This window comes from Rattus norvegicus, chromosome 13 (assembly GCF_021556685.1).
Source record: "Rattus norvegicus strain SHRSP/BbbUtx chromosome 13, alternate assembly SHRSP_T2T, whole genome shotgun sequence".
Classification (NCBI taxonomy): Eukaryota; Metazoa; Chordata; class Mammalia; order Rodentia; family Muridae; genus Rattus; species Rattus norvegicus.
The window spans coordinates 52,983,298-53,006,020 of record NC_141546.1 but is presented as its reverse complement, the minus strand read 5'-3'; the positions used below and the strand labels follow the sequence as shown (position 1 = coordinate 53,006,020).

At 41.8% G+C, this 22,723-nt stretch overlaps 1 protein-coding gene and 1 long non-coding RNA gene across 3 annotated transcripts; one reads left to right on the top strand and one right to left on the bottom strand.

Moving 5' to 3' along the window:
* Positions 1-12,240: 12,240 nt before the first annotated feature.
* LOC134481501 (uncharacterized) lies at positions 12,241-15,385 on the bottom strand. Its single transcript, XR_015635485.1, has 2 exons — positions 14,998-15,385; positions 12,241-14,202 (listed from the first exon to the last, which is right to left on the bottom strand). It is a non-coding gene; the product is annotated as an uncharacterized LOC134481501 (long non-coding RNA).
* On the top strand, positions 14,986-20,160 carry C13h1orf53 (similar to human chromosome 1 open reading frame 53). 2 transcript variants are annotated; one of them, NM_001108347.1, is given in 3 exon segments: positions 14,986-15,246; positions 18,212-18,313; positions 19,797-20,160. In NM_001108347.1, coding segments are annotated over 3 exon segments (411 nt in total). In that variant the 5' UTR covers positions 14,986-15,009; the 3' UTR covers positions 19,869-20,160.
* Positions 20,161-22,723: the final 2,563 nt, after the last annotated feature.

Below are 22,723 nucleotides of genomic sequence, written 5' to 3'. Positions count from 1 at the left end.
GACATTTGGTTCCATTTTTAGGTATAGGCACTCAGATTTCTCTGCTTGCAGATAAGTCTTTGTAGGAAAAAAAATAATGTTATTTATCTAATGAGGTAGTCTGTAAATGGTGTTTTAAAGGATATTTGTAGCACTATATTCCAGACAGAAATTCTTATATAGGAATAAAAATCTCTTCCCTACTGGGCTCCAGATAGATTTACCTCTCATGGTCACTGGCCACGTGTTTTTATAAATCTATCAACAGCCAGAAATGTGGTGTTTCCAAAATTGACTTAAGAGTTGGCAATCTATACCTCAGGGACACATGGAGGAGGGAAGGACAGTGAAATACAGTTTTGGGAGGAGGGAGGGAATCGCTGTTTGGGAGAGATGGAATAGCCTGTCTGCAGCTCAGATAATTTAGAGGAGACTGGGGGACCAGTCTGATTACAGCAGAGTGCTTGATCTAGAAAGTTGGATTGGAAAGGTTTTTGCAGGGGTCAAAGGGTGGGAGCATCTTGAATACCTAGATAATGAGTTCATATTTCACTCTATATGGAAAGTAGCAACATTGGAGATTTTTGAAACAGAAAATGATAAGGAAAAATGGTTTGTGGATTAAGTCAAGAGTGGTATCTTTTACACATAATCTTGGTACTTGGGAGACCAAAACAGAAGGGTTGCCATGGATTCCAGGTGACACTGGGCTACCTGGAATTTAAAAAAGAAAAGAAAAACCTTAAAAAACATATAAAGTATATGATTACATCCATGTAGACATTGCTATTTTGACAACAGTGTGAAGTATGAATTAGAGACTAGAAGCAGTACATTTTATTTGGGAAGAATTTGTCACAAAATAGACCTGAAAAGATGACAGACTATGCAATGTTGGGGAGCAGCAGAAATTCAAAGGAGACATGTTATTAAAAAAGGAGGAAATGGAACTTGACAGTTAAATTTTATGAATAACAAATTATTTTGTAAAACACAAATCAAGAGATAGGGATTGACATTTCTCTCAGTGTTGTAGCCATAAATTGTCCGTATATGAGGAAATAACTCGTGCTCATAAAGCAACCTTATTTAAATATAGTGTGTCAAACTTTAAAAGGCATCGCCAGGCCAGTCATGGCAGCATAGTAATACTCTGTCTCTGAATTAATTAATTAAGTTGATTAAAACTTAAACAAACATCAAAGTAGAAGGGCAGTTGCAGGGAGGAAGAGGAGATTCATCGAGAGAGATGGGTGAATGAGAGATAGCAACAGGGGACAAAATGCAAACTCATTGTATATGTCTATAAAACCTATCAAATAATTAAACAGAGAGATAGGGGAAGGGGGGAAGAAAGAGAAGAGGAGAAGGAGGAGGAGGAGGAAGAGACATTAAAAGATGAAAAGACCCCCACACTTAAGAATTATCAGAATCTAGCTAGATGTAGTGTCACAGACCTCTAATCCCAGCCCTGTGTAAGCAGAACCTGGTGAATCAATGTGAAGCCAAGGCCAGGGAGTCTACATAGTGAGTTCCAAGATAGCTTTAGGGTTATGTTCGCAGAATTAACATTGTAATAATGGCTATATTAACAAAAACAAGTTACAGATTTGGTGCAGTCCTCATCAAGATTTCTATTTCATTCTTCACAAGATAGATAAAGTAAAATTCATATAGAAACACAAAGGCCTCAGATACCTAAAGTAACATAAGTAGAAGTACTAGTATTGGAGGGATCACAGTACCTGGTCTCAAACTACTGTCTAAAGCTATACTATCAAAAGCAGCATGGTATTTGCAAAAATACTGACTTATTGATCAATTGATTGGAATATACAAAAGCCCCACACAGTTGTGGTGACAGAGGTACCAGAAATATACATTGGAAAACAGCTTCTTAAACAAATGGTGATGGGAAAACTGGATAAAACTGGATACATATCTTTTATCTTGGACAAAATCAATTCAAAATGGATACAAGTTCATAATGCAGTAACTGAAACTTTGAAACTGCTAGAGAAAAACACAGGTTAAACACTTCAATGTGCAGTATAAGCAAAAGCTTTTTTTAAAAAAGACTCATAGGGTAGAGATTTGGCTCAGTGGTTTAGAGCACTGGCTGCTCTTCCAGAAGACTGTGAGGTCAACTCCCAGCACATACAGGGTGGCTCACAACCGTCTTTAACTCTACTCCAGGGATCCAATGCCTCCTTCTGACCCTAAAGTCACCAAGTTCACCTGTGGTTCACAGACATATATGCATACAGCCAAAACACCCATACACATAAAATAAAATAAAAATGATAATTTTAAAAAAGAACTCCAATAGTGTAAATCATGAAATCACATGGAATGAAGCGCTTTCTATACAACCACGGAAACAATTGTCACAGTGAAGAGACAGCTACAAACTGGGGGGGGGGGGAATTGCCAATCACCAGTCAAGGTCAACACCCCCCTAAATCATCCAATCAATAAAGGAGCTAATGAACTGGTTAGAACATTTCTCCAAAGAAGAAATACATATGGGTAACAAAATTTGTGGAACACTGATTAACTGATTAGCTATCAAAGAACTATATTAAAACAAATTGAGATTCCATCTCACCCCAGGAAAAATGCTTATCATCAAGGAAACAAATGGTGACAAATACTGGCGAGGTTATGAGGAAAGTGGAATCCTTGCACAGTGTTGATGGGAACATAAACTGTGCAGTCAATGTAGAGTCAGTGTGTAGGCTTCTCAGACATGACCCAGCTAGACCTCTCCATCACATATAGCCAGAAGAGTCTAAGTCCCATGACACTTGCTCACCCATGTTAATTGCTGTTCTATTCAAATAGCTAAGCAACTAAAACCACCTGAGAAGTTCAACAGATGGACGGATAAAGAGAATGTCATATGTATACAAGATGGGATTCTGTTCAGCCACAAAGAAAAATGAAACTGGCATTGGCAAAAAAAAAAAAAAAAAAAAAATGGCCGCCACTGGAGTAGTAGGCAAAATAAGCCAAATTCAGAAAGACAAATGTTACACCTGTTGTTTTTATATGTGAACCTTAGATTTAAATCTCTCTCTCTCTCTCTCTCTCTCTCTCTCTCTCTCTCTCTCTCTCTCTTGTCTTTCCCTCAGTGTGTGTGTGTGTGTGTGTGTGTGTGTGTGTGTGTGTGTACATGTGTGTGATAGAACCATGAAAGGAGGGGAAAAGACCTTAAGGGAGGGGTGAAGGAGAAAGGAAGAGATGGCATGGGCATGGGTTCAAAAGAGAAGAGAGGCCATTACCTGTGGGTAATTTTCTAGGACCTTCACATCCTATATAGCTGAAACTCTGTGAAAGGAGACTACTGCCTCCCTGTTTCTCAATCTCCTCAGCCCCTGGCAACCACTGATCCACTCTCTGTTTCCTGGGTTTGATTATCTGTCATTGTTGGGTTGATTGATGTTTACATTTGAGGTCTCATTATGTGTCACCGGTTATTCTCAAACTCTTGATCTCCACATTACAGAGTCTCCTTTTTAGAGTGAACAGAATTTTTTGACCATTTTTTCCCTCACTGGACATTGTCATGTCTAGATATGATCCTAAACTGGCACTAAACTACACTGACCTTCTGAGGTCAAAAAGGATGTTGTTGTGTGTCCTCGGACTCAGCAGAAAACCAGAGCTGAAGAATGAAAATGACTTTGTTCCCTGTTGCTGTCATAAAGCTGAACCAATCCGAGATGTTATACCCATCTCTGAACTTTCTGACCAGACCTGATCAGTATTTAAATCCTGCTCCTCTCCTCTCTCCTCCTTCCTTCTCCCCCTCCTCCTCCTCCTGCCCCTTCTCCATCCTCCTCTCATTTTCTTCCTCCTCCTCTCTACCTCTCCTCCTCCTCCTCCTTGTCTTCTTCTTCCTCCTCCTCTTCTTCTGTGATAGTGATTGAACCCAGGGTCTAGATATACTAAGCAAGTATTCTGCCTCTTAGCTACATTCTCATCCTAAATGTCTTTAAGTAAATAAATTTGGTCTTTGTAACTATTTATAATCAAAAGTTTACAACTAATAACATATACTAAAGCTCTCTTCTACAAAGCCTGCCTACCTGTCATTCACAATGGTATTAAAAGTATAAGCCTTCCTTATATTCATGATAAATATTCATAATATTCTTGGTTAATACTTCAAATTTTACTTTTGTCATAAACTTTTCCTCACCAAGTGGTTTTCTAAATAGCCTTATCACATGCTCAATTTAGGTTTGTTAAATGACTATGTAATTTAATTTCTTATAAGTAAGCTGGTTTGTTGACATGATTTCTGGAATTCTAAGCTGTAACCTTTGGACACTATACAAACATTTGTCTTGTATCAATGGGAAAATCTGTTTAACACATATATCCAGATTTTATCATTTGTCAATAAAAATTGATAATCATTCAACCAAGCTAAGCTTCATGCTTTTAAGGATGGGTGGTAAAGCAGGGAGCTAAAGTCCTAAGCATTGAAACACAGAAGTGGGCTTTCTAGTGCTGTAAATCGACTTACAGTTTGGCCCACACTGGTTGCCCAGCATCCTCCTGGATGTTCACATATTACTTCAGTTAATGTTCACAATAACTTAAAGATGGGATATTTGTCACATTTCACAGAGGAAGATTCGTGTTCTTACAGGGTTTTAATGATCCCTTTCTCACAAGTTGAAAAAGTTGGTACATAGGTTACAAGTCAATTCCAGGTCTTCAAGACTTCAGCATTACCTTTCCCACACATCATGATAACCACTCAAGAATTTATTTACTTATGGACTTATGGTTTAGTCACAGTTTTTATTAATTCGTTTATTTATTTTGTGTGTGTGGGGGGGGACAGGGTCTCATTTTGTAGCCTTGGCTGGCCTATAATTCTCTATGTAGTCCAGATTGCCCTCAAACTTAGAGATGTCTGCCTGCCTCTGTCTCAGAATGATGGGATTAAAGTCATGTGTCACTATACACAGCTTAGCCACTGCTCTTAAATACAGAATAAAATTGAAGGCGTAATGTACATATTCTTACTACCAATCATGAAATCTGGTAGACGACATTACATTGTCACATTCCAATAGTCCATAATTTCGGAACTCACTGTGTAGATACAGCACAAACTTTACAGTGCTTAATCAGTCATGAAGCTCTGAATCTAATTCTATTACTGGTTCCATAAACTAATGAAAATAATTAGGTCACAGGAACACTGTCCAATTGTGCCATAATTGAACATTATCAGAGTTGGGGACGATGCTCAACTGTTACACTGCTTGCTTCAGATGCTTGAGTCTCTGGGTCTGACGTCTAGTACTAGATTAAGTCTAGAATAGAGGGCTCATGCCTATAGTCCTGGCTTGGGAGGTGAAGACAAGGGTTCAAGATCATTTCTAACTATCCTGAGAGTTCAAGGTCAGCCTGGATTACAAGAGCGAGTTCTTGTCTCAAAAGTGCATAAATAGAGGGTGGAGAAATGGGTCCCAGGTTAAGAGCAGAGAATCTGAGTTCAGTTCCCAGCTCAGAGATGGCGACACAAAACTGTTCACAACTCCAAGTTCAAGGAATCTGATGCTCCCCCTCTTCAAGCTCACAAGTGGTACACATTCGCACGGGCAGTAAAACACTCATACACATGAAGCTAAAATAAATAAATCTTTAAGAATAAGCGAATGGATGAAACATGATCAGACAGGGCAACTAAAGTGGATGGCATCTTGAATAAATTATACAAATATGACCATAATGTCTATGACTATACCACCCTGAATGTGCCTGATCTCATCTGATCTGGGAAGCTAAGCAGGGTCGGGCCTGGTTAGTACTTAGATGGACAACAAATATGACCACATTACTGCAGAAGTAGAATTGCATTCCACAGTCTTTGAAGGTGCGTCAGCTTTATACCTGTGGAAACCCTAACGGGGTTGCATGTGTTGTGCTGACCACTGAAGCATATCATTTCGACTCACCACTGGGAAGATATTAACATGTATCATACTCAGTAGACTAGTCGTACATGTCAATGTCATGGATATTTGACCTGAAACTCAGTGTGCCTTTCATTCCAGTCATGGAACAGTGGACATGCATTCCCCCTCAGGCAGCAATGAGAGTGCAGAGAGCAGCTCTCTCTGATTTGTATGCTGTGTTTGTGGACTTAGCCGAGATGCCTGTTACAAATGTGTTGTTATGTGGGAAAGTCTGTAAAACTGTGCTACCCATACACTTTCAAAGTAGAAATCAAATCTATGTATTTTAATAAAATGATATATATTTCTTAATTTAGCCACGCTCTTTTGGGAGATTCCACAATTCATACTGAATAGACACAATTGTAGGTTTCATTTTTAATGCTTGCATAACAGAAGGGCTAGAAGTAATTAGTGTGGATACTGCACGTGACAGTGATTGTGTACGTGTAGTTTATAATTGGAATGATTGTTCAGGGGTAACAAGGCTTCGCTTCTCTGTCAACATGCACTTATTTCATTTGGAGTGTAGCCCATACACGGTGCTCACTATTAATTCAATGACGGTTTCGGGGAAACTTACTAAAGCGATTGCCAAATAAAATCATAGTTACTTTATTATCATAGTACACTATGTCTCTGAACAATAGCCTATGGAAAACTGATGTGCTGGGAAAGTCCAAAGCTGATTCATAGCCATAGAGTATTAGGAGAAAACGCAACTGTATTCTTGATGATGCAATTCACAGCTGGGCTTTACTGCTATGATATATTCATCTGTTCACTGGGCCAGTTTTTCTTCTTTCTTTCTCACTCTTTCTCACCATTTCTTATGTACTTGTGCCACCACAGATATAATTAAGTTAAGACCACCTTTATCTTTAAAGACCCAACAGTAAAGGAGCAGGAAAAGGGGGGGGGGAATCTCATAAACAAAATAATGTGAGAGGTGAGTGCAAATGTGGTTGTGCTCTTGATATTAGGAGATCATAATCTCCTAATTAGGGTGCATATATCCTGTAGAAAAGACTGGAAACCATAAGCAAAGTGAGCTGTCAGAGAAGTTACCAGAACAGGTACAGGTTGGGGCCTAGGGAAATACTTAGACAAGTGAACTTAGACAAGTGAAACTACAAAACACCTAGAGATGACTCTAATGGGAGCGTGTGTGTGTGTGTGTGTGTGTGTGTGTGTGTGTGTGTGTGTGCGAAGAGGCCAGCATCTCTTAGTCAACTAGGTACCACATGATCGTGCTGTACAATCAAGTCATCTGAAAGACTAGAAACAGGCAATGAGGTCGATGCCAACAGTCAAGAGAGGAGGGCACAGGGAGATGAAGTGTCTAGATTGCTTCATGTTACGTGGTCCACTTACACTTTCCAAATAGGAGGATGAGAGTAAGGACAGCTATGCTCCAGGCATGTGACACTGGTGGAGCAGCATCTGCTGGGAAGCCAGCCGAGCTTGCAAATAGAAATAGTTGGAATTCCCTGAAGAAATTTCTAAAAACCAGTTCTGTGAAACATGTGCTATTCAATGTTTGATTAAATGGGAGAGAAAAAAAAAATTCCCCATAGGCAACCTCAGGGGCAGGTAACATTTGCTCTCAGTCCTTGGAACTGATACTGAGGGTGCATCTGCATGGAGCAGACCGTGTCACCACACAACATCAGGCTAGAAAACATCAAACACATAAAGCAGCATCCAAAATAAATGAACGTAACAGGAAGTATTCGGCCGAGAAGCGTGTTGCTAACCCGGTGGTTCAGGCTCCAATTGTCCACTCACAGCTCAATACAATCGTAATGTAAATATTACTTGAAGAGGCAGTAATTTAGGGGCTCAGATCAGATCCATGATGAGGTACACATGGATGCTGTAACTGAAAACAACCCAGTCATTAAGAATTCACAGTGTATCATTTCATTTAGGTTTTTCAAAAACAATTATTTCCAAGTAATAGATATTTGCTCGAGTGTGCATTATCATCTATAGAAAACTTACCATTCCAGATGGCATCTCTGACAAGAGTGTAGGAGGAAGACAATGAGTTATTTATGCAACCGCAAATCTTGTGTGCATTGCTGGGTTTCAAATTACCACATGCAGAAGAGCATGATGGGCCGTGAGGTGGGAAGATGGGAAAGGCATGTTACACGTTGCTTGTAATATTTTGAGGATCCAATGCCCAAAACTAAAAGGGTATGTGTGATTGTGAAATGTCAAGGAGGGACAACCAGGGCAAATGAGAGGAACGACTTTAAAAAATTAAGATGAAAGTTTAAACAGTAAAATCTCTGGGCGGGCTGGTGAATTTATTTTGCTTTTGGAAGCCGCACCGTAGTAGACATTTATTAATTGTGCCCTTGACATTAATGAAGTCCACTTTGAGACAGGGACCGGTGGGTTACACACAGGTAGGTCCAGATTAATCCCGATTGGATTAAACATAACCTTCTCTTATAAGACTGACTCAAGAATGAATATGACCCTGGTTGTAAGAAATGAAATTTGATGGTTCATTTTCATGGTGCCCTTAAACCAGAAAATATTAGACCCTTACTGAAGCCTGATAGTCTGGCTACGCCCCCACCCACCCAAACTCTGATTAACTTTCTGCCCTCAAAAACGAATAGTTTAGAATGCAGAAGTACTAATAACCACGCTTGCCTACAGGAGAACACATCTGATAAGCTGGAAAATCAAAAGGATGTAAAGTAATGGAAAGACAGAAAGGTAGAACACAGATGGCCCCTAGCATTGTCCCCTCAGATTTCTCAGCCAGAGGGCAGAGGAAGGAAGGGGTTTTTGTTTTCACTCTGGTTTAAAACTGTCCTCTGCATTCAATCAATACTCCTGCCTTCCTGGGCTCATGCACACTTTGCAAAGTTGCAAAATAAACTGCCTCGCTTTCTATAGCTTGAGGCTATGGTGCTTTTTTTTTTTTAACAAAACAAGAAATTAGCATATATAGAGATAGATAGATAGATAGATAGATAGATAGATAGATAGATAGATAGATGCTAATCACGTTTGCCCTCCCCTAGCTCCTCCCAGCTTCTACCTACCTCCCTGTCCACCCAACTTAATGCTCCTCTCTTTCAAACAAAAATATGAGAGCACACACACACACACACACACACACACACACACACACACACACACACACACAAATGAAAGTAAAATAAAACAGGTCAAAAACTAACGAGGTTTTTTTTTCCTTTTTTTTAGAAAACTCCAAAACAAAAGGAAAAGGTCCACAAAAATATCACTGAGTCCATTTGTGTTGGTCAATTGCTCCTGGACATGAGGCCTACCCTGGAGTATGGTTGATACACCCAGTGACTCTCCAAAGGAGAGAGACGGAATTGCCCTTTGATAGCACTTATCTTCTGGAGATGGCTGCTTGGTAAAAGGATGGGATCGCGTGTCCTCTTCCTCCTCTCAACGCTGGAACCCCATCTGGCCTGAACTTGTGCAGGTCTTGTGCTTGTTGACACAGTCTCTGTGAGTTCATACGGGCATCAGTCTGTTGTGTCTGAAGAATGCTGTTTCCCTGAAGCAATCCATTACCTCTGACTCTTACAATCTCCCTGCCTCCTCTTTTACATAAATTCTTGAGTCTTGACTAAAGAGATAAAGATATCCCACTTAAGGTTGAGTGCTTCGAAGTCACTCTACTTTGTCCACTTGTGGGTCTCTGTGTAAACTTCCATCTACAGCAAGAAGAAGCTTCCATATGTGGGCTGAGGAAGGCACTGATCTGTGGGTGTAGCAGTATTTCATTAGGGGTCATTGTATTGTTATGTTCCTCTAGGAGAATAATAGTATTCAGCTTTCCCCCACCCCTAGTTCCATGGTCTATCTAATTTGAGGTTCTTGAACACTTTATCAGTGTCAGGGTAGGGTTCCATCTCATGGAGTTGGCCGTAAAGTCCATCAGAAAGTGTGTGCTTGCTCCAATAACATTTGTGCCACTACTGGACCAGCATAGCTTTCAGGCAGGTCGCTGTTGTAGGTTGCAGGATTTGCAGCATGGACATATTGATGATTACATTTCTTCTTTGTTAGTGTGCACAGTACCTTGCAGTACTATGAACACTAGTTAGTAGGGGTAAAGCTAAATGTTGCATTCAGCAAACAATAGTCCTATCAATACCCCGTATTGTTTGGGGGGCGGCGGCATTCATGGGACCCCTGTGAGAACTATCCAACAAGATGCAGCCAATGCCTGGCACTGGAGGTTTAATAGCATATGACATTTAGTTAGGTCACTGTCTTCCCTATTATTTGATGATTCTATTTAGATTCCTTTCACATAAAATAGGGACAAGGATGGGAGAGAAGGGTAAATGAGGGACTGTGGGGAGGGACAAGTAATAGTAAAAACCATTTGAAAAACCTTATGGAAACCTTATGGAAAATATTTATTTCTCACACTGCTGATGACTGCTCAAACTTCTATGAGGCAAGGAACGTCTAAGCTGGAGCTTCATTGCAAAGTCTGAGAATCTATGACACCTTACAATCTGTTTGCACCCACTTTACACCAGTAAGAAATGGACCTATGTAGCAAGTGAATTAGCGGAATTGACAGAGAAAATGGAGAGAGCCATGCTTTGATCAATTCATCAAATGTTAATCCCACTTATTCTTCATGATTATCTAAGTAAACAGAGTTCTTTTATTCTAACCGGACTAAGTTGTATGCTGTATGTATGTATGTATGTATGTATGTATGTATGTATGTATGAATGTATGTAAATGTATGTGTGTGTGTGTGTGTAATCTTGCAACCCAGAGTTCTAACATATCTATTTCAAAATTGATGTAAATGAATTCTAGTGGGAGTGCATTTCCATGAAACCCACCCTCAAACATGAAAAACATGTTTAAGTCAGCATACACACCCAAAATTTGGGGAATAATTAGAAAATCTACTCAATATCATGTTACTAGAAAATCCAACTATAATAGCTTCAGAATAAAATGAGAACTTCACCTACTTTTCTAGAACCACGACAAAACACCATGACCAATGCACCTTATTAACGAATGTGTTTAATTTTGTGGCTCAGAGTTTTAGAGAGTTATAATTTATAGCTATGATGGTGCAGAGCATGGCAGGAGGCAGGCAGGCATGATGCTGGAGCAGTAGCTGAAAATTTACATCTAATTCATAAGCATGGGGGACAGAGACAAAGAGGAAGCTAAATGAGAATGGTGTAGTCTTTCAAACCTCCAAGCCCACCCTTAGGGGCGCACTTCCTCCAATAATACCACACCACCTAATCCTTCCCAAATAGTTCCACCAAGTGTAGACCAAGTGTTTAAACACGTGAGTATATGGGGATCATTCTCACTTAAACTCCACATCTACCTTCTGAGGTTGGACTTGATGCTCTCACTTTCATGTAGCTTTGGCTACTGTGAACAGGGAGAGTCTGAAAAGAATAGAACACACACAAGAATGCGCTAAAATTCAAGGCCAACAGGAGCCTTTCAAAACAAGAGACACAGAAAAGAAAACTGGATATGACAATCAAACGAATACTGAAAATAGATAATTAAAATGCTTTGGAATTATTAGTAGTGAGATATTTTCTCATCTCACTTCATTATGTTTCAACTTTGATTACAATTTAAAGATGCATCTGTAAGAATGCAAACAGTGGTGTCATGTGACTAATACAAAAATCATGTGCCCAGAGGCATAGACTAACCAGGACAATTATTTTTCTTTTTCGTAGACTGGATCTTGCTATGCTGTAACTCACTGTAGCTCAGGCTGACCACAAACATAATTCTTAGGCCTCTACCTCCTGAACCTATAAATTTAATTTTGTGGTGTTGGTTGGGGATGAATGGGAACCTGACTTATGTTTAAATACTCATGCTTAATGATACTCATTCTGAGGGGGTTTAACTTGGGTCCCATCCTTCCAGATTTCCTTAAAGCCCCTCAGAACACCAGGTAGTCTCCAAATCACAAATTTATTATTCCAGTATAAAGGAGCATTTGAACACAGTATTCCACCTTATTAAATCACTGAGTTTTACAATATATCAATAGACTTGTTTCAATCTGTGATTAAGGACATCAAATTGGGAGTTAGAGAGGCGGCTCGGCGGTTAAGAGCACTGACTGCTCTTTCAGAAATGCTAAGTTCAATTCCCAGCAACCACATCATTGGCTCACAACCATCTGAAATGGGATCTGGTTCCCTCTTCCGGTGTGTCTGAAGAGAGCAAGTGTAGTCACATTCATAAGACAAATGAATACATAAATCTTTTTTTATTTTCCTTGGATACTATGTATTTACATTTCAAATGTTATCCCCTTTCCCTCCTCTCCCACATGTCCTCCCCCCGTCCTTGCTTCTATGAGGATGCTCCCCTTCCCACCTGTCCACTCCAACCTTAACACCCTGGCCTTACCCTACATTAGGGAAACAAGCCTTCCTACGACCTTCCATTGATGCTGGACAATGTCATCCTCTGCCACATATGTGGCTGGAGTCATGGGTCCCTCCATGTGTACTCACTGGTTGATGGTTTAGCTTCCGCTCTGGTGGGGTTTGGTTGGTTGATATTGTTGTTCTTCCTATGGTGTTGCAAATCCCTTCAGCTCCGTAAGTCTTTTCTCTAATTCCTCCATTGGGGCCCCCTTGTTCAGTCCAATGGTTAGCTACAGCCATCCTCATCTGTATCAGTAGGGATCTGGCAGAGCCTCTCAGGGGACACACATATCAGGCTCCTGTCAGCAAGCACTTCTTGGCATCAGCAAAAGTGACTGGGTTTGGTGGCTGCAGTTGGGATGGATCCCCAGGTGGGGCAGTCTCTGGATGACCTTTTCTTCAGTCCCTCTCCACTCTTTGTTCCTGTATTTCCTCCCATGAGTATTTTGTTCCCCCTTCTAAGAAGGAATGAAGCATCACATTTTGGTCTTCCTTCTTCTTGGGCTTCATATGATCTGTGAATTTTTCTTAGATATTCCAAGCTTTGGAGCTAATGTCCATTTATCAGTGAGTGCATACCATGTGTGTTCTTTTGTGACTGGGTTATCTCACTCAGGATGATATTTTCTAGTTCCATCCATTTGCCTAAGAATTTCATGTAGTCATTGTTTTTAATAGCTGAGTAGTACTCCATTGTGTAAACGTTCCACATTTTCTTTATCCATTCCTCTGTTGAAGGACATCTGGGTTCTTTTCAGCTTCTGGCTATTATAAATAAGGCTGCTATGAACATAGTGGAGCGTGTGTCCTTGTTATATGTTGGGGCATCTTTTGGGGATATGATATAGCTAGGTCTTCAGGTAGTACTATGTCCAATTTTCTGAGGAACCTCCAGACTGATTTCCAGAGTGGTTGTACCAGTCTGCAATCCCATTAACAGTGGTGGAGTGTTCCTCTTTCTCCACATCCTAGCCAGCATTTACTGTCACCTGAGTTTTTGATCTTAGCCATTTTGACTGGTGTGAGGTGGGGGTTGTTTTGATTTGCATTTCCCTGATGACTAAGGACGTTGAGCATTTCTTTAGGTGCTTCTCAGTCATTCGGTATTCCTCAGTTAAGAATTCTTTGTTTAGCTCTTTACCCCATTTTTAATAGGATTATTTGACTCTCTAGAGTCTAATTTCTTCAGTTCTTTGTATATATTAGATATTAGTCCTCTATAAGATGTAAGATTGGTAAGCTCTTTTCCCAATCTGTTGGTTGCTGGTTTGTCCTATTGAGAGTGTCCTTTGCCTTACAGAAGCTTTGCAATTTTATGAGGTCCCGTTTGCCAATTCTTGATCTTAGAGCAAAAGCCATTGGTGTTCTGTTCAGGAAAGTATCCTCTGTGCCTATGTGTTTGAGGCTCTTTCCCATTTTCTCTTCTATTATTTTCTGTGTATCTAGTTTTATGTGGAAGTCTTTGATCCACTTGGACTTGAGCTTTATACAAGGAGATAATGGGTCAATTTGCATTCTTCTACATGCTGACCTCCAGTTCAACCAGCACCATTTGTTGTAAATGCTGTCTTTTTTTCCATTGGATGGTTTTATCTCCTTTGTCAAAGAGCAAGTGACCATAGGTGGGTGGATTCATTTCTGGGTCTTCAATTCTATTCCACTGTCTCTTGTCTTGTCTCTGAACCAATACCATACAGTTTTTATCACGATTGCTCTGTAATACAGCTTGAGTTCTGGGATGGTGATTCCCCCAAAAGTTCTTTTATTGTTGAGAATAGTTTCCGCTATTGTGGGTTTAAAAAAAAAAAAAAAAAAAGGACATCAAATTGTGGTCTCAGGGTTGGAGGGTAAATATAGACAGTGGAAAAAGAAATTGGGATGGTCTGTGATGGCCTAGACACCTTTCTCCTGTCCAACTAACCCACTTTTGCTGTCAAGGATCCCCTCCTGCCATTAGTTCTTTATAACCAAGAACACTAACAAAATTACTCAACAACACTGAGTTCTCTTGAAATTCAGGCTGTGGTGTTCAGGCTGGGGGTGATGTTAATTTATTGAAGGCATAAATTTGTTTCCTGGGCTCGTGCTAAATTCACTAAATTAACTTTATAGGAGTATAGGTGTCACTTTCTAAGACAGGATTTATGTTTGGTTTTTCACTACACGAAAATAGCACCCTTTCTTCGTGTGAGACTTTTCCTTGATTTTCATTCTAGAGTTGGCCAATAAAACATGTCACCAAGCTTATGATTGCAGCTTCATCCCTCTCACACATGACCAGCAATCAAGCAGTCTTTTCTATATGGGGTGAAGGTGCTTTCTTTTAAAAACAAAATATGATCTAGCCTGGCAGGAAATTAAAACACTTGCCCTTTATTTGAGAAAAAATAGCAGAGACTTTAGGAATTGAGAAGGTACCTTCTTCCACTTCAGGAGCATAATTTTCCCAGCAGAGGAGCCAGGAGACCGAGGCAGCTCGATCTTCATTAAACAGTGCTCCGCCTCCACTCTTCGCCCCGCCCCCTAGACCCGGCCCCGCCTCCCATGCCCACGCCACACCTCCCGACCCCGCCTCGCACCGCGCCGGCGCCATGGCCGCCCAGGGTATCCGGGCGCTGTCGAGACAAGCACTTGGGAGGTCACCGCCCTGGGCCGAAGACTTCCGACAGCAGCTCTGCTCAACCCTCCATTCCGCTTCCGAGGGAGCCTGCGGCGGCTCCGCGCCCGGCTCCTGGGGAACGGCCGAAGAAGAGCAGAGGCATCCAGTGAACCGAGAGTTAACACCGGCGGAGAGGCACATCGCCGAGCTGCACCGGGCCGCCTGCGCGGTGAGACCCGCTCCTGCCTGCCCCGCGGCCTCTGCGCCTGCGCGCGTCCGGCCTCCGGACCCCCAGGCGGGCCCGGGGCCGGAGGTGCTGGGTGCTGCTGGGCCTCTGGCCTGGGCGGGTCGGCCTGGTGCGTCCGCTCAGAAGGTCCTGCGAGAAACCCGGTCACACTTTTGCGTTCCGGATAGAGAGGTGTCTGCCCTGAGATTGGTGGCTCAGCCCGTTTTCTGATCTGTGTCCCAACTAAAGGCTTGTCTCAGGGTTTGTGTGTGTGCGCGCCCTCCAGTGTGTGAGTGTGTTGGGTGGGGAAAAGGGTGTTAAGGAACTGAGGGTAGAAGGACTGAGCAGTTACTGGAAAAGTATGTTGCACAGGCCTGCCATCCATTGACTTTAATAATGAAAACATGAGACAGACGCTTTACATTTTTGCTCTACGTCCTCTCAACCTTTGCCTCCAGTACAGGAGAGCAAAAGAAATTATAGTCAGCCATGTTTGCATTTTTCCCTGGGCGTTCTTAAATAACCCTTTTCTTCTGGTTTATGGATTTGACAATTGCTTGTCACCACCAATATCTAACTTTATCTCCCTTCAGTTTCCTGACACTTTAGAATACAATATTTGAAGATAGCATTATTTATATGTTAAGTTTTATAATGATATAAAAGTGGTTTGTAATAAACCTATGTGTTAAGCTCTGTGTTTGGCTAGTACTTGATCAGACCACTGAGTATTGTTTTGTTCGGCTTGAACCACAGAGGCAGAGGAAAGCCTTGAATATTTCCTAAGGTCGACACTCCCTTGGGAGTAGTATGCCCCGAAAATCTACCATCTAACCCTTTCAGTGTTGAAAGTGAATAAAGATTTATCAAAAGATTACTGACAGCCTTTGACCATTCTTGCTTATGCTCTTATTTAAATATAATACATGCAGTTCGTTTCCACAAAACATACAAATATGGCGGGGAAAAGCCGAAGTCTCATGATTTTCAAGGCAAACAACAGTGGCATAGAGTGGTTCAAATCAACATAGGAAAAGGAAGGAAAGTATTTGCACTGGGGAACCCACTTTTTCATCATGGGTTTCACAGGTTTCATGACTGTCCAGGAGACCGGAAACAAGCCCCGAAGCATGCTTGGTATTTCTCTTTCCCACAAAGAAGAACTCCCAAACAACGGTATTTTTCCATGCCTCAAGGGAGATAGCAGCCTTACCTCTCTCCTGAGGCTACTACTGGGTATCTTGCTTTCTGTGGACATCTCACTCTCCAGTCACATTGTCAGCAAACTTGCCTCTTCTTTGTTGCCTCATTATCGGAGGCTCATTTAAATGCGAAGAAATGAATTGTGGGTAGGAAGTCAGCAAACTCAGAGGTACACCATCCACATGGGGAACAACCTGTTAGGCTTCCAGGTTGCCAGATCATTGTCTCAAGGAAACGCACAGACGATAAGTGAAGAGTCTAAAGACTTTGCAGTGTTGTGTATTTGCCTTCCAGTTTGTCAAACTCGAGCTCGTGTGGGGAGGGGGAAGAGAAAAGAAAAGGAAATGAGGTTCTGACAGTGGGTCGTTCTAAAGCAGTGTTGGGTGCATGTGATGTCACATAGCCTCAGGATTTGAGTGGCCCCTGAGACCACCAGCATTGGGACTTGCTGGATTCTTACTGCCCCGATCTATCTGTGCAGGAATGCCTTTAAGAGTGAAGCTAGACTTGAACTAACATAAGTTGACCTAAATGTCAACCATAATGAGTGACATCATTAAGTGTAGCGCCGGATAGCTGAAGTTGTTCATGACCAGTTGGAAAATGTATGCCTGAGCTGGCAGGACTGGTGCAGTCCTTACATCCCAATACTCGAGAGGCTGAAGCAGACAGGTTGGCTGTGAGCTTGAGGCCAGCCTGATCTACATAGTTCTAGGCCAGGCAAGGCCATATAGTGAGACTATCTGGGGGGGGGGGAGGGAGGGAGAGAGAGAGAGAGAGAGAGAGAGAGAGAGAGAGAGAGAGAGAGAGAGAGAGAGAATATGCATGTTAGAAGGCCTACTGCCTTCATGCTTGTTTTCACAAAAGTCTATATGCAGGAGTGCTACACTGAGTTACTGTTACTAATGGTTAAAGTGTTATAGAAAAGCCCATAGGGAAGTTCTCCTATAAAATCTGGAAGCTATGAAACATCATTAACGTGATATACATCCGTGGGAGAAGTTACAACTTACCTTTCCCTGCACACACAGTGCTTTGGAGGCTTTATGTTTTAAATCACAATTGCATATCGGTGGAAAATGCATCCCTGAAGTCTGAGGTGGTGTACTGGAAGTCGCTGGTGATCAAGCTTGTGAAGCCAGTGAGTGTTAACGTGGCAAAACAATACCTTTTCAGTTAAGACTAGATCCGACCACACTGGTGAGGGAGAGGACAGGAAAACTCTGGACCTTGCCTCGAGGTAACACATCGGGAAGGTATAGAAAATATTCAATACCGGCAAAGGCAATGCTTGTCTGTGAGGCCTGTTTGGCTTTGATTAGCACCTTTTCTGTGAGTTTAAATCATTATCCACATATTGTAAGTACTGAAATTGTAACTGCAGCTTCTGAGTGCAGTTCATTTCCAGCCTCTTAAGCTCTTAAAGTCATCTAAATCACCTGTTATTAAGCTTGTTACCTCGAGGCAGAATGAAAAATATCAGAGCGGCAGCCACATAGTTGTCGCATACAGAGGAGTTCTTGTTTTCCATCAACGTCTCATTTTACTCAAACTGTATGTTTCTCTGTCTAATCACATACGGTTAGCTTGTATATAGCATCGAAATGCACGCACTCTTTAATTGCAAACGCCACCACAATTACTGGAAAAGAAATTTAATACTGTTCTTTTTTAAAAAAAATTTTTTTACAACTGTTTTGGCCTAAAAATATTACTATATGATGCACATTAACGAAGATTGATGCATTGTTTTATTCCTCTTCAGGCTGGCCAGCTAAGCTATTTGGATCCAGCTACTGGCTATGTGGTTCTCACCAGGCTGGCCCACTTGCAGAGAGGTGCCTGCTGTGGTTCTGCCTGCAGACACGTGAGTAACAATTCTCGAATTACCCCGGCAGTTTGCTGAGCTTCTGTGACTTCATAAATACCTATTATTTGAACAACAAGTCAAATAAAAAAAGCTAAGTAGACCTAGAGTGCGCTTTTCACAAGCTGTTTTAGCAAAGGACAATGAAGCTGTTAGTACCAACACAGGACCTTTAAAGTTAATGGAATTTTGTAACGTTTCGCTGCAAGCATCCACTCCCCCAAATGCTAAGATGTGAGATTCAGGGGACCTCTTTATTTTGAGGGAAGCTCTCACAAAGTCTGAAAGAAGGTGTTTTCACTAGGCATGCACAGAGGAAGGTGGGAAGAGAAACCAAACCAAAAATATACATACATACATACATACATACATACATACATACATATGTGTTGCAGACCAGATCCTAAAAATACTGCTACCTTAAGAAGCAGAAATTTGCCCCAGGTTGAGGTGGACCTTGAAATGATAAGATTTCTTCCTTCCCTGCCATTCCACTCCCTGTTCTATGTGCTTTCCCTCAGCCTACAGATCTGAGTGCTGGGGCTCAGCTTTTCTATAGTTCATATTCTTCTCTGTCTCTTGATTTCTGTATCTCGCCCTCCTCCCCTCACCACTCTCTTGATGCCTGTCTGTCTCTGTCTCTTTCTCTGCCTGCCTGTCTCTATTTCTGACTCTGGTTCGTTCTCTCTCTCTCTCTCTCTCTCTTTCTCTCTCTCTCTGCTTGCCTGTCCCCATGTCTCTCTGTCTGTCTCTCCCTCTCTCTGCCTGCCTGTCTCTGTCTCCTGTCCCTCCCTTCCCCCCTCCACACTTCATTCTCTGCTTTCTTCTAGTCTGTGTTTAAAGTAAGTGCGAGGCTAGGTTGCTCCAAAGTTAGTGCTATAGGTCTTAGGTTGCTTATTTCAAGAAATGTGTGCCTATGTTTAATAATCAAAGCTGATGAATTATTCCTTCCTCTATTTTGAGCAAAGAAGAAATTTGTTTCCTACTGGAAGGCATATCTCTGAGGTACATTGTTAATAGGTTAAGATTATAACCAGATAACATCTGTTTACAGAACATTTTGTATGTTTTTTCTAAAAGAAGATGTTATTCCTTTTACTAGTCCACTTTCTAATTGAAGCCTAGACAGTAAATGCTCTTATAAACTGTGGGCAGTGTTCTAAAAGTCAGCCTTCACTTTTATGAATTCATTTATCTGTGCCATGAACTGTTTCTAATCTAATACGTAAGAGGTGTAAATCTAGCACCCATGGATTTTGTAAGAATGGGAGTTTGATAATAAAATTCTTCAGGTTGGAAAGATATACTTAGGAAATGGTTCCTTGGTCCTAATTAGGGCTATTTACCTAAAGTTCCCACTGTATTCTTGAGTCTCCAAAACATATGGATCAAGTGATTTAAACCATTGCCAACAGCACTTGTTTGTACTTTCTTACAATGACAGTTAAGAAATCTATAGTAATTTGCAATCCTTCTTTTTCAGTGTCCATATGGCCAAGTCAATGTGAAAGATCCATCTAAGAAAAAGCAATTCAACTCCTATTTTTATGTTTGACAACAACTTCATGTCTATTTTGTCAAATTAAACTGATGTTCTTGAAAATAAAGCCCTGGGGCTGGAGAGATGGCTCAGCGGTTAAGAGCACTGACTGCTCTTCCAGAGGTCCTGAGTTCAATTCCCGGCAACCACATGGTGGCTCACAACCATCTGTAATGGGGATTCGATCCCCTCTTCTGGTGTGTCTGAAGAGAGCAACAGTAGACTCACATACATGAAGTAAATAAATAAAACCTTTTAAAATTTTGGAAAAAAGGAAGAAGGAAAATAAAGCCCTAATCTAGAATTATCTGTTGTGAATATTTGAACAGTGAGTTAATATTAAGTGCATATATCCAAAAAAGACCCATAAAATGCACAGTATCCCCCCCTTTTTGCTGCATGACCATGGGCACACACTGAAGGAGACTATAATGGCTGTCTTATCGCATGAAAGGAGCTGTCAGGTGGAGGAGCAGCTTTGAGTTTTCCTTAGCTTTGCCTCTTCCGTCATTTTCTCATCAATGCAAGGAAGGTCGATGGCAAATAGCAAGCACGTTCTTTATTTGTATCTTCAGCCCAAGGAGATGGACACAGTACGATGAATCACAGCATATGAATATCCAGAAAATGGTACCCTACAGCAAGGGATGCTCCCATCATCTGTCCATCTGTTCTTTCAGCCTAACCTTGGTGTCATTCTTGATGTGGGGTCAGACATGCTTCTCTTAGACTGTTCACACTCTAGATGGGGGTGTGGGTGTGGGTGTGGGACATGCTTCTGTTCTTCATTCACACTCTAGACAGTCCATTGTGGCGATTCCCCTGTGGGAACCCAGCCTCCAGTGAGGCAGGATCTCCCAGGGAGTTGTTCTCACATCTTCTCAGCTTCTATAGGACAACAGCTACCAGGAAGTCCTTGACCTTGGAAGAATTAGGCAGTAATAGGAGGCTGCTGCCCAGAGCTGGGGGGTGGGAGGGTGGGGGTGGGGTGGGCTTAAAGTCCCGCCTCTGTCTTCCTACCCAACCATTGGCCACTGGCAAATTTATTCACCAATTAGAGCCAATTGAGGGCAGGGACCCTGAGCAGGCTGATGTGAGGGTTTCTGGATGATTTGGGGAGCTGAATTAATACAAATAGCATTAGAGCCAACCCACAACAATGGAACACCCAGGGACACCCTTTCTCTCTCTTAGTACATTCCTCACAAACAAAAACACTGGCCATCATGGAGGTTGGCAATTCTTGAGGTTTCAATGTGCAGCTTAGTAGCTGCTGGGTTAGGAAGGGAGGAGGAGGTAATTATTCTTGCCTACACTTGGTGCCAGGAGGAGAGGTCTGCTATGGTTCTGAAGAGACCTGCCTTGACTCCACCAAGGGTCTTTGTTTCAGCAAAGTGCCCCCTCTCCAAAGGCATTTATTGCAAAGTCCTTTGCTCAACAAAGTCCTAACATCAAAAAAAAAAAAAAAAAAAAAAAGTTGGCCTTTGATTCATCTGAACAATGAATGGTATAACAGGGCAGCAGCTTCCACAGTAAACACGATATTGCCACATAAACGGACTTTGCTGCAAGAGGGTTTAAGCTATATTGTTTTCACACATTGTAAAGTAAGTCTTTACTTTGCCGGTCTCTTAGTGGGCGCATAGATGCGAACACATGGAGATGCCCAGAAATACCAATATCCCCATATAAATCAACTCTGGTGTAGCTCCACTCTCACGGTTTCTAGAGATTCCTCCTGTCCCAGGGTACAATAAATTAAGAGAGACTGATTTTTGGATCGTCTCTAACACAGAATGACTCAAGGGAAACTAAGGTTACTAGAACAGGGTGGAGATGAATGTTTGAGGCTACATTCTCTCAGCTGGGAGAAGGTACCCCTAGCTGTGGATGACAACCCCCTCTCTTCAGGGGCCCTACCCCTGATTAGGAAGTTCGAGAAGAATCATTTTATCTTTTAAAAGTAAAACTTGAAGTTCCAAATAGTGTGTTTGCAACAGATGAGATGCTGAAGTTTTTAGTGGGGTCTTTGTTTCAGCAAAGTGCCCCTCTTCCAAGGGCGTTTTTTGTTTTTTGTTTTGTTGTTTTTGTTTTTCGCTAAGTCCTTTGCTCAACAAAGCCAGCTGTGCAACATCAAAAATTGGTAGGGCTTTGATTTATCTCCAGACAAGATTAGGGAAGGAGGCTTCCTACCTACCTGATGAATGGCAGTTGCTACATTGTGTCGCTCAGCGGTTAAAAGACTCAGGGTTCCATGTCAGCCCAAAAAGAACGTTGCCTTCCACACCTCACCCTTCACTCCTTTTGCCTCAGTCACTTCTTCTCTACCTTCCACCGACGGCAGAAGCTTGTGAACTGTCATCTGTCAATGGTGGAGAATTAAAAGCTCCCCGTTACCTTCTCACTATCTTACAAAAGTCAAGATGTATTTACAGATTTTAAAAGGATTCTCTCCTTTGGGAGGGGGAGATCTCGATCTCTCTCTCTCTCTCTCTCTCTCTCTCTCTCTCTCTCTCTCTCTCTCTCTCTCTCTTTTCCCCCTCCCCGAGTGTGCGTGCATGTGTGTGTGTGTGTGTGTGTGTGTGTGTGTGTGTGTGTGTTTATGTATATCCTTATCAAATACCCAAAACGGTTACCCAAAGAAGTTAAAAGGCACTGCCTAGGACAGAACTTCTAAGAGTTCCTAGTGCTCGTTCAATGATTAGCATAAAGGCTGAACCCAAGAGTCTTGTTTCCTCCAGGAGGGTACAATAGAAAAAACAGCCCAGGGTGATCCTGGGAAAGCCTGGTTGGCCGAAGAGACTAGTTCACGATGTCCAGTGGAACCCGAGGCTCAGTCCCTAGGTCTCCGAGCCACTTTCAGCAGCTCA

Coding starts and splice junctions, on each gene's coding strand:
- C13h1orf53 (XM_087581225.1), top strand. CDS start 15,010: ATGGCCGCCCAGGGTATCCGGGCGCTGTCGAGACAAGCACTTGGGAGG. Junction 15,436..18,211: donor TTTGCGTTCCGGATAGAGAG/GTGTCTGCCCTG, acceptor ATTCCTCTTCAG/GCTGGCCAGCTAAGCTATTT. Junction 18,314..19,796: donor GTGGTTCTGCCTGCAGACAC/GTGAGTAACAAT, acceptor CTTCTTTTTCAG/TGTCCATATGGCCAAGTCAA.